At 42.1% G+C, this 12,573-nt stretch overlaps 1 protein-coding gene across 1 annotated transcript in view; it reads left to right on the top strand.

The window, feature by feature from the left end:
• LOC111977372 (kinesin-like protein KIF19) overlaps positions 1–12,573 on the top strand; it is a 101,392-nt gene that overhangs the window by 77,840 nt on the left and 10,979 nt on the right. Inside the window, exons 6-12 of the mRNA XM_024147617.2 lie at positions 1,886–2,013; positions 3,685–3,879; positions 10,155–10,301; positions 10,792–10,914; positions 11,256–11,412; positions 11,555–11,729; positions 11,966–12,164. Of these exons, the coding sequence (XP_024003385.2) occupies positions 1,886–2,013; positions 3,685–3,879; positions 10,155–10,301; positions 10,792–10,914; positions 11,256–11,412; positions 11,555–11,729; positions 11,966–12,164 (1,124 nt within the window). The remainder of the gene's footprint in view (positions 1–1,885; positions 2,014–3,684; positions 3,880–10,154; positions 10,302–10,791; positions 10,915–11,255; positions 11,413–11,554; positions 11,730–11,965; positions 12,165–12,573) is intronic.

Raw genomic sequence — 12,573 nt, 5'->3', positions numbered from 1 at the left:
TAACAAGCTATTCTACTACAAGCTATTACTAGCTACAAAGCTATTATCTAACAAGGCTATTATTCTACAAGCTATTATTCTACAAGCTATTAATTCTACAAGAGCTATTCTACTACAACTCACTCCCTGTAGGCCGTCTCGTCGTTGTTGGTAAATCAAGCCCTACCACTGTAAGTGTCATCCGCAACTTGATGATTGAGTTTGGAGGCGTGCCATGGCAGGCTATAACTTCTACGCAAAGCTATTATTCGTTCTACAGGAGTGAAACAGGGAGTACAGGAGCGGTATGTCATCAGTAACGCTCACACACCTCTATGTCGTAAGGAGGCACGGGCTAACATGTGTTCTTGAAGATAACGACGTACTGGTGTAGACAGAAGGCTTTGTTATACTCTACAAGGCTATTATCTATAACCATCACCACCAGTCGATGTGGTGAGAGCCCGTCAGGAAGTCCAGACCCACGCAATGTTTCGTCAAACAGGGCCGGTAGTATGAAAGGACTTCCCAAGGCGCATCGTCATTTTTTTCGCATGCTCTAAGAGATAGATCCATGAGCTTAAGGAGGAGGCTCACATTTCTAAATGCGTGTACAAAATGCTGAGCTGTAAAGCTATTCTATCTACAAGCTATTATTCTACAAGCTATTCTACAAGCTTTCTACAAGCTATTATCCTACAAGCTATTCTACAAGCTATTCTTCTACAAGCTATTCTACAAGCTATTTTCCCTCAAGCTATTCTACTACAAGCTATTTCTACACAAGCATTCTACTACAAAGCTTTTCTACTACAAGCTATTGTTCTAACTAGCTATTTCCACAAAGTTATTCTACTACAGATATTCTACAAGCTATTCTACTACAAGCTGTTCAACTACAAGCTGTTCTTGCAAGCTATTATTCTTCAAGCTATTCTACTACTAGCTATTCTGCTACAAGCTATTCTACTATAGCTATTCTACTCAAGCTATTCACAAAGCTATTCCACAAGCTATTCTACTTCAAGCTATTCTACAACAAGCTATTCTATGAGCTATTCTACAAGCTATTCTACTACTAGCTATTCTACTACAAGCTGTTTCTACAAGCTATTATTCTACAAGCTATTCTAACTACAGGCTATCTACAAGCTATTCTACTACAAGCTATTCTACAAGCTATTCTATGAGCTATTCTACCAGCTATTCTACTTCAAGCTATTCTACTACAAATTATTCTACAAGCTATTCAACGACAAGTTATTCTTTAAGCTATTCTACTACAAGTTATTCTACTACAAGTTATTCTACAAGGTATTCGTCTTCAAGCTATTCTACAAGCTATTATTCTACAAGCTATTATTCTACAAGCTATTCTACTACATGTTATTCTTTAAGCTTTTCTACAAGCTATTCTTCTTCAAGCTATTATACTACAAGCTATTTTACAAGCTATTATTCTACAAAGCTATTCTACAAGCTATTCTACTACAAGCAATTCTTCTACAAGCTCTTCTGCAAGCTATTCTACAAGCTATTATTCTACAAGCTGTTCTACAAGCTATTCTTCTACAAGCTATTCTTCTTCAAGGTATTCTACAAGCTATTCTTCTACAAGCTATTCTACTACAAGCTATTCTATTACAAGCTATTCTACAAGCTATATTTCTACAAGCTATTTTTCTAGAAGCTATTCTGCAGTCTATTCTTCGACAAGCTGTTCTTTGACAAGCTATTCTTCTACAATATATTCTACAAGCTATTCTACAAGATATTCTACAATATAATTTACATTCTTAAGAATATAATAATTTCTTGGATATAATAAATCCTTGAATATAAGAATTCCTTGGATTTTGAGCTTTGGAGATGTGATTTGGAAGCTAATGACCCATTCCCTGTTCCCAGATCTACAACGAGATGATCCGGGACCTTCTCAACCCATCTTCTGGGTTCCTGGACCTGAGAGAGGATTCTAAAGGAGTGATCCAGGTGGTTGGCATCACAGAGGTCTGCACTATCAACGCCCGAGAGGTGAGAGGTCACGTCTGGCCACACTAACTCCATGCTTTACAAGATCAAAGAGCTTGTAAGCAAGCATTTCACGCTAAAGTCTACAACTGTTGTTTTCAGCGCATGTGACAAATAATATTTGATTTGATCACACACTATACATAAAACACATACAGTACTAGTCAAAAGTTTGGACACACCTGCTCATTCAAGGGTTTTTCTTTATTTTTACTATTTTCTACATTGTTGAATAATAGTGAAGACATCAAAATCACATATGGAATCATGTAGTAACCGAAAAGTGTTAAACAAATCAAAATATATTTTAGATTTTAGATTCTTCAAAGTAGCCACCCTTTGCCTTGATGACAGCTTTGCACACTCTTGGCATTCTCTCAACCAGCATCATTAGGAATGCTTTTCCAATAGCCTTGAACGAGTTCCCACATATGCTGAGCACTTGTTGGCTGCTTTTCCTTCACACTGCCGTCAAACTCATCCCAAACCATCTCTATTGGGTTGAGGTTGGGTGATTGTGGAGGACCAGGTCATCTGATGCAGCACTCCATCACTCTCCTTCTTGGTCAAATAGCCCTTACACAGCCTGGACGTGTGCTGGGACATTGTCTTGTTTAAAAATAAATTATAGTCCCACTAAGCGCCAACCAGATGTGATGACTTATCGCTGCAGAATGCTCTGGTAGCCATGCTGGCTAACTGTGCCGTGAATTCTAAATACATCACAGACAGTGCCACCAGCAAAACACAATCACACCTCCTCCTCCATGCTTCACGGTGGGACCCACACATGCGGAGATCATCCGTTCACCCACTCTACGTCTCACAAAGGCACGGCAGTTGGAACCAAAAATCTCAAATTTGGACTCATCAGACCAAAGGCCAGATTTCCACCGGTCCATTGCTTGTGTTCCTTGGCCCAAGCAAGTCTCTTCTTCTTATTGGTGTCCTTTTGTAGTGGTTTCTTTGTAGCAATTTGACCATGAAGGCCTGATTCACGCAGCCTCATCTGAAAAGTAAATGTTGAGATGTCTGTTACTTGAACTCTGTAAAGCATTTTATTTGGGCTGCAATCTGAGGTGCAGTTAACTCTAATGAACTTATCCTCTGCAGCAGAAGTAACTCTGGGTCTTCCTTTCCTGTGGTGGTCCTCATGAGAGCACGTTTCATCATAGCCCTTGATGGTTTTTGCGACTGCACTTGAAGAAACGTTAAAAGTTCTTCTAATGTTCCGGATTGACTGACCTTCATGTCTTAAAGTTATGATGGACTGTCGTTTCTTTTTGCTTATTTGAGCTGTTCTTGCCATATTATGGACTTGGTCTTTTACCAAATAGGGCTATCTTCTGTATACCACCCCTACCTTGTCATAACACAACTGATTGGCTCAAACACATTAAGAATTAACTTTTAACAATGCACACTTGTTAATTGAAATGCATTCCAGGTGACTACCTCATGAAGCTGATTGAGACAATACCAAGAGTGTGCAAAGCTGTCATCAAGGCAAACCCTTGAATGAGTAGGTGTGTCCAAACTTTTGACTGGTACTGTAAATACAAACTATACATTGTTATCTAAATACGTATATTGTATATTATGAAGCCTACATAACTTATCTACAAGCACTTCATATTAGAGCTACATAGAGCTTTATGACTGTGTTCCTGCCAGATCATAGAGCTGCTGATGAAGGGTAATAAGCATCGTACCCAGGAGCCCACGGCAGCCAACCAGACWTCGTCCCGGTCCCATGCCGTGCTGCAGGTGTCGGTCAGGCAGACGAGTCGCTGTCGAGACCTTCTACAGGAAGTCCGCTTCGCGCGACTCTTCATGATCGACCTTGCCGGCTCAGAACGAGCCTCACAGGTTCGGAACACTATGTGTGTGTAGGAGTGTGGTGTAGGGGTGTGTGTGTGTGTGGGTGTGGGTGTGTGTAGGGGTGTGTGTGTGTAGGGGTGTGTGCGTGCATTTGTGTATTTGTATGTAAACATGCCTGTTTCAGTTTTTTCACTTCTTGTTATGGTCTGTTACTTTTGTCCGTGACATAACATCACAGTCTCCTTCCAGACATTCCAGTGTGTGTTTGAGGGGAAGCTCTCTAAGCCCTTAATTTGTACTAAAACCCATAGGTCCCTGATCAGAAGTAGTGTACTTTGTAGGGATTAGGGTTTATAGGACACCTTAATAAAGGCCCTTCACAGTGTAAGAACAATGGATTTACATTGTAGACCATTAAGGGAAAGAAGGGGTTAATGTCCCTATAGTTGACCGTCTATCAGCGTCTTCTTTATGACAAAATGGATGATATCATTGATTTAATTATTTATTTTTATTTAACTTGGCAAGTCAGTTAAGAACAAATTCTTATTTACAATGACGTTCTACCAAAAGACAAAAGGCCTTCTGCGGGGACAGGGGCCTGGGATAATTAAAAAATAAATAAAATACAATATAAATATAGCACAAAACACACCATAACAAGAGAGTCAACACAACACTACATAAAGAGAGACCTAAGACGACAACATAGCAAGGCAGCAACACATGACAACACAGCATGGTAGCAACACAACATAACAACAACATGGTAGCAGCACAAAACATGGTCAAATCAAATTGTATTTGTCACATACACATGGTTAGCAGATGTTAATGCGAGTGTAGCGAAATGCTTGTGCTTCTAGTTCCTACAATGCAGTAATATCCAACGATATTATAACGTTTCCGGGGCCGACAGAGATGGCCGCCTCGCTTCGCATTCCGAAGAAACTATGCAGTATTTAGTTTTTTTTACGTGTTATTTATTACATTGGTACCCCAGGTAATCTTAGGTTTTATACATACAGTCAGGAGGAACTACTGGATATAAGAGCAACGTCAACTCACCATCATTATATGACTTTGGCCTTCCGGATAGCCTGAGTGCACTTATTTCTCATTTGCCTTTATGATAGCCAGTCAGCTTGAGTATGCGTGTGCCGAGCCTTTCGCCAAATGCAATTCTTGAGGTGGGGTAACTCTACAAGATCATGGTCGAACCAGGGGCTGAACCTGTTTTTAATTATCCTTTTCTTCATGGGGGCGTGTTTGTTAACCTCTCTTGGGTAGGGGGCAGTATTTTCACATCCGGATGAAAAGCTTGCCCAGAGTAAACTGCCTGTTACTCAGGCCCAGAAGCTAGGATATGAATGTAATTGGTAGATTTGGATAGAAAACACTCTAAAGCTTCTACAACTGCTAACATAATGTCTGTGAGTATAACAGAACTGATATGGCTGGCGAAACCCCGAGGACAAACCACCCCCCCCCCAACAACAAAAAAATTCAGCCTACCACTATTTTCAATGGCTGTCACTTTTATTATAAGGCGAAGTCCTCCCAGATTGCAGTTCCTAGGGCTTCCACTAGATGTCAACAGTCTTTAGAAAGAGTTTCAGGCTGGTTTTTGGAAAAATGAGCCAGAAATTGTAGTTTTTCTGGGTGGCTCCCATTTTGGCTGTAGTGTTTCCAAGCGTGTGAATGAGAGCGCGTTCTTTGGTATTTTTCTCCGGTAAAGACAATAACGATTCTCCGTCTTAAATTTTATAGTTTATTTAAGTATTAGGGTACCTAAGGTTTGATTATAAACGTTGTTTGACTTGTTTAGTTTATTAGTAACGTTTGGGATTCATTTTGTATGGATTTTGATGGAGGGAAACTGGGTGGATTATTGATTGAAGCGCGCCAGCTAAACTGAGTTTTTATGGATATAAAGAAGGACATTATCGAACAAAAGGACCATTTGTGATGTAACTGGGACCTTTTGGAGTGCCACTAGAAGAAGATCATCAAAGGTAAGGCATTTATTATATCGCTATTTCTGACTTTCGTGTCGCACCTGCCTGGTTGAAATATGTTTTTCATGGTTTTGTATGCGGGGCGCTGTCCTCAGATAATCGCATGGTGTGCTTTCGCCGTAAACCCTTTTTGAAATCTGACAGAAGCAGCTGGATTAACAAGAAGTTAAGCTTTATTTTGATGTATTACACTTGTGATTATATGAAAGTGAAATATTTATAATTCATTTATAGAGGCCAGTAAATGAAAGGCTTGCTAATTAAAGTTATTTAGCAAGCGTTTATGTGAAATCAGGACAGGTCGTTTCACTAGGCAGCCACTACGAAGACAGGCTGTAAAACAGTGATCACTAAGATCATTACAGAAAACACCAGACTGATACCTATCAGGATTATTTGTGAAGATAACATTGAGGAGAGTAGCCTTTTCTGGGTGTTTGGAGTCATACCTTGTGAGATTGGTGATAATCTGACTAAGATTTAGGGAGTCCCATTGCTTTAGTACTTGGTTAGGTGGTTTAAGCATGTCCCAGTTTAGGTCACCTAGCAGGACAAATTCACACTTAGTGTAAGGGGCCAGGAGAGAGCTTAGGGCAGGTAGGGTACAGGCCTGTGCTGATGGAGGACAATAGCACCCAGCAACAGTCAACAATGAGCTATTTGAAAGTTTAATGCTTAAAACCAGCAAATCAAATTGTTTGGGGACAGACTTGGTGGAGACAACCGAGCACTGAAGGTGATCCTTGGTAAAGATTGCCAATCCGCCACCTTTGGAAGATCAGTTTTGCTGAAAAAGGTTATAACCAGAAAGGTTAACATCAGTATTCAAAACACTCTTTCTTAACCACGTCTCAGTAATGAACAACACATCTGTATTGGAGCTGTGAACCCACACTTTCAATTGATCCATTTTAGGTAATAAGCTTCTATTGTTAACGTGCAGAACCCAGGCTTTTACGAGAGCAGAGATCAGTGAAGCGGATATCAGAGCACAAATCAGAATTGGGGCTAGCAACTGTAGATGGGCCAGGGTGTACACACACATTTCCAGATATCATCAGCATTAATACAATCAAGGCACGGCAGACGACAGGGAGAGCTCTGCAGTGCTGATTTATGACATCTGAATGTACATCAGATGACAACAAGATCATATTGTACAGCAATTTCATCAGGTAACATGAATACAAAGCCGGCGAGAGGTGGTTAGAATAGGATGGGAGGCCAAAAGTCTGTGTAACCAATAGAGAGTCAGAGTCCCGCGTGTGGGAACAAACAGTCCCACGGTTGGGTAAAGAAAGTTTGTCGTCAACAAAGTATGCAGGAGTCATATATATATATATATAACAACTTGAGGCTAGCCATTGTAAGTTCAGATTCACTCGCCCCAAAAGTGCTTGTGTGCTGGAGGCGAGCGGAAGCTCAGGAGAGAGGGGTGAGTGTGGTGGAGGTACCTGTACCAGACAGGAGGATACAGGCCAGGGCAGACGGTGAACAGATCGCCAGGTGGAACCAAGCAGCAGTGCAGCAGGCAACGGGAGTAGGTGTCACACCCACTTGGGAGAAGCTTTTATTTCTGGAGGTAGATGTCTTGTAGAAAATGCCAGTGAATGGTCTTTGAACAGCAGGAGGGGGCTTCAGATGATGCTTCAAAGACTCCTGACACTTGTTGGGCCCAAAGGCCTTTTACTTCACACCTTAGTGCTAATTGAATTTGTATCTGGCTCAATTCCAGGTTGGAATGGTGTCCTCAGGTCTGCTGTTTGTTGGTTAGAGCACCCTCTGTATAGCTTGGGAAAATAAAACATTGGAAGCAGTAATCTCTCCGGTTAATTTTGGTCAAAATTAGGTTGTAGGTTTGTAGTTTTGATCTGGAGTGAAGGCCATGCTGTGGAGGGTAGCATCCTGTGTATGTACCTGCCAAAAAATCCAAGTTGATCTAACTCCAAATCTATCCTTTTGTAAAAAACATGTTGAAAATGTGAGAGCTCACATTAAGCCGTGTCTCTCTCTCTGAGGGATGGTGCTGTGACTTTACCGTGACATCTATAGCACAGTTTTATGGTGCTGGTTACTTTTGTTGAACAGATTACAGTTGGAGTGACGCCAATACTGGCAACAGAATGTATGCATCAGAATGTATGCATCCCAAATTCCCTATAGTGCACTACTTTTGATCCCTATATAGTGTACTACATTTCAAAAGTAGTGCTCAATATAGGAAATAGGATGCCATTTGGGATGCAGCTAATGTCTTTTGTGAACTAGTTTGGGATGTTTGTGACACAGTATATGACACATTTACTATAAACCTTACACTTAATGCTCTTGGTTCCTAGAGAATCATAGGGTCTGTACTAAAGTTATCCTCTTGGTTCCTAGATGAACATAAGGCCTGTACTAAAGTTATCCAACGTTGGGGCGGCAGCGTAGCCTAGCGGTTAAAGCGTTGGACTAGTAACCGAAAGATTGCAAGATTGAATCCCCGAGCTGACAAGGTACAACATCTGTCGTTCTGCCCCTGAACAAGGCAGTTAACCCACTATTCCTAGGCCGTCATTGAAAATAAGAATTTGTTCTTAACTGACTTGCCTAGTTAAATAAAAAAACATTGCTTGTCTTTTCACATTTGGTTTACTTAGAATTTCTCCTGTGAACTCTGAAGGTTTCATAATAGGTGTTTGCTTCTCATATTAGTTTCTGTGGTTACCTGTAGTCATTCTACTCTAGGCAAAGTGCTTAAAAACATATTCAGGATCTATGGGTCTCCCACGGGACGGTTGAGCTAACGTAGGCTAATGCGATTAGCATGAGGTTGTAAGTAACACAAAAAATTCTCAGGACATAGACATATCTGATATGGGCAGAAATCTTAAATTCTTGTTAATCTAACTGCCCTGTCCAATTTACAGTAGCTATAACAGTGAAATAATACCATGCTATTGTTTGAGTTTTGAACTTGAAAAGTTATTAATAAACAAATCAGGCGCATTTGGGCAGTCTTGATACAAAATGTTGAACAGCAATGTAATGGTTCATTGGATCAGTAGGGAACTTTGCACATACATTGTTGCCATCTAGTGGCCAAAATCTAAATTGCACCTGGGCTGGAATAACACATTATGGCCTTTCTCTTGCATTTCAAAGATGATGGTACAAACAAAAAATAATCGGTTGTTTTTTTCTTTGTATTATCTTTTACCAGATCTAATGTGTTATATTTTCCTACATTCCTTTCACATTTCCACCAATGTCCAAGTGTTTCCTTTCAAATGGTATRAAGAATATGCATATCCTTGCTTCAGGGCATGAGCTACAGGCAGTTAGATTTGATGAATGTTGTTAGATTAGCGTCCATATTAAACCAGCCAGACCCCATATACACAATGGCATGTGTCCCAAATAGCACCCAATTTCCCATAGGGCTCTGGTCAAAAGTAGTACGGGGAATACGGTGGCATTTGGTACGCTGCCATGACAAAACCATGCAATCATGCCTGAATGGAGAGAACAGTTATTTACCATGGAAACTTTTAGAACGTTTAACCAGCTAGGCTCTTCTATGGATCATAGCCTATAGGCCACCGGTCTCTTTAGATATAGGAGAACAGAGGGGGTTCCACTACCTCTTTTGAAGGGATATTTTCTGTCAGTGAGATGTGTTTTGGTCCAAGGCTGGTAACACTTTCTATAAAGTACATATGTAATAACGTCCCTTATAATGCATTATAATACATGTATGATGTGTTATGACATTGACAGCGTTCATAGTAACTCATAAGCGGTTATAAAAAGCTGCGTGATGTTTTACTTGCAACTCTTCCAATGTAACTGCAGACAGAGGAAAGAAAAGGAGGGTTAGAGCCCCCTCTGCTGGTTAACATAGGCAGTATCTGTCCTGGGCTGGAACTCATCAAACCGAGACAGTGGCCGTCTACTACATTGTAGACAGACTGACTGATCTACAAATCACCTTGCATCCTAAATAACCACTCTATTAATTGTTGATCAGTCAGTCTGCTCAGTCGGTGATCAGCAACATGTATTCTCTGGAACATGTGGGGCGGCAGGTAGCCTAGTGGGGAGAGCGATGGGCCAGTAGCCGAAAGGTTGCTAGATTGAATTCTTGAGCTGACATGGTAAAAATCTGTCGTTCTGCACCTGAATAAGCCAGTTAACCCACTGGTAGGCCGTCATTGTAAATAAGAATTTGTTCTTAACTGTCTTGCCTAGTTAAATAAAGGTCAAATAAAAAAATAAAAACATGAGACCAGATAGTAAACCTGCTCCCTCTCTCTCTCCCAGACACAGAACAGAGGTCAGAGGTTAAAAGAAGGGGCCCACATCAACCGCTCCCTCCTGGCTCTGGGTAACTGCATCAACGCCTTGAGTGAGAAACATGGTAACAAATATGTCAACTACAGGGACAGCAAGCTGACGCGCTTGCTGAAGGTACAGTACCCATAGTGGTTGGAGCGTTGAGCCAGTAACCGAAAGGTTGCTGGATCGAATCCCGAGCTGACAAGGTAAAAATGTGTTGTTCTGCCCCTGAGCAAGGCAGTTAACCCACTGTTCCCCGGGCGCCGAAGACGTGGATGTCGATTATGGCAGCCCCCCACACCTCTCTGATTCAGAGGGGTTGGGTTAAATGCGGAAGACACATTTCAGTTGAATGCATTAGGTTTCCCCCTTTCCCCTTTCCCATCTAAGACGTGCTGTATGATTACAATACACTATACTACCACCACACCATACCACACCACACAACATTCATCATGAATTACCACACCATACCACACCACACCACACACCATATCACATCATGCCACACCACACAAAACAATACAGTACAGTACTTTTTGTTGTCCTTTTGCATCATTCAGAAGGATTATTCTGCATTCCACTTGCATTCATTCACTTCCTGTTCTGATTTGATTGACAGGACTCGTTGGGAGGCAACAGTCGCACAGTGATGATAGCCCACATTAGCCCCGCCTCCCTGGCCTTCGAGGAGTCTCGCAACACGCTGAGCTATGCTGACCGTGCCAAAAGTATCCGCACACGGGTAAGTAATACACAACACAACATTTCCCTCCTTCGCTGAGGTGTGGGACAACTGAGGTGTGGGACCACTGAGGTGTGGACAAGAATTTTCAAATCAATCAACCAATCAAATGTAAATTAAAAAGCCCTTTTACATAAACACAGTTATCACAAAGTGCTTTACAGTAACCCACCCTAGACCCCCGAGATCAACTTAAAAGATTCCGTTCTCTCTGCAGTATAACAGTTATAACAACGCTGTCAATATTAGGCTTAATAGTTTGTCAACTGGGTTCCTTCTTGCTGAACGTGTTCTACCACACCATGTTATTACAGTGTTATAAGACAGTTCTCTCTCTCCAGGTGAAGAGGAACCTGCTGAACGTGTCCTACCACATCGCTCAGTACACCAACATCATCTCTGACCTGCGCAGCGAGATCCAGCGGCTCAAGAAGAAGATCGCCGATCAGGCTGGACGTCAGCTCAACTCTGACCGAGCTGACATCCGCCATGTCCAGGGTAATGACCTTACCTTGACCTCTCTCATAGCTCCTTCACAGTCAGTCAGTCAGTCAGTCAGTCAGTCAGTCAGTCAGTCAGTCAGTCAGTCAGTGCCTCCAACAACAGACATTAACACTCTCCTCTCCTGCCACCAATGTAGCAGAGGTGCAGGCCCACAGCATGCAGGCGAGCCGAGCAGAGATGGACCAGCTGAGGGAGCAGCTCCTAGAGGCCTTCAGGAGTCAGATGGAGATCAGGAGGAGCCTGATGGAGCTGGACAACAGCAACATGGAGATCCAGATGGACATCTCCAAACACCTGCTCACCATCGCAGAGTATGTGTCTTAGGACTGTCCCAAATGGCACTCTGTTCCCTGTACAGTGCACTACTTATGACCAGAGCCCTTAGGGATCTATATAGGGAATAGGGTGCCATTTGGGACTTACAATAATCTCCTAGCACTCCCTCTACACCTATAGCCTCTAGCTGTAGCAGTTTAATGACTGTGATAGTTAACAGAAATGTCTAAACAGCTGCTCACAATTGCGTGCATTGTTGTTCGTCCTGTAGTTGGGAGCAGGAGCGGAGTCGTCGTCGCAGGAAGTGGCGAGCGGAGAGGAGGAAGGAGAGCTTCAGTAAGGAGGAGAGTGAGAAGGATTCTGACTGCCCTGAGTCTCTCCCAGACAGCACTGAGACCCAGGAAGTAACCATGGCCAGAGAGAACGTGGTCACTCTCATTGCTGAACAGAACAAGATACGCGAACAGAAAGTAGGTTACTGTAGTCCCCTGCTCTCACCTCTAGGGGGGGCTATAGAATCACACAGTTTAGGCCACCTCCTACCACATTTACATTTTACATTTAAGTCATTTAGCAGACGCTCTTATCCAGAGCGACTTACAAATTACCACCTTAAACTAGGCATTGATAGCCTTGTTGTACAGTACTGGGGTGGCTGGTGGTAGGAGATATTGGAGGACGGACTCATGGCTGGATTGGACTGAATGGAACGGTACCAAGCACATGCTTTCCATTTGTACAATAGGCCGACATGTAGCATGATGAGGCCGTCATTGTAAATAAGAATTTGTTCTTAACTGACTTGCTTAGTTAAATAAAGGTTAAATAAATAAATAAATATTAAAATACTATGGTGAGGATTCGCATTGAGCCCTGCCT

The sequence above is a fragment of the Salvelinus sp. IW2-2015 genome, linkage group LG18 (genome assembly GCF_002910315.2).
Source record: "Salvelinus sp. IW2-2015 linkage group LG18, ASM291031v2, whole genome shotgun sequence".
Taxonomy (NCBI): Eukaryota; Metazoa; Chordata; class Actinopteri; order Salmoniformes; family Salmonidae; genus Salvelinus; species Salvelinus sp. IW2-2015.
This window is presented reverse-complemented; position numbering and strand designations above follow the sequence as displayed.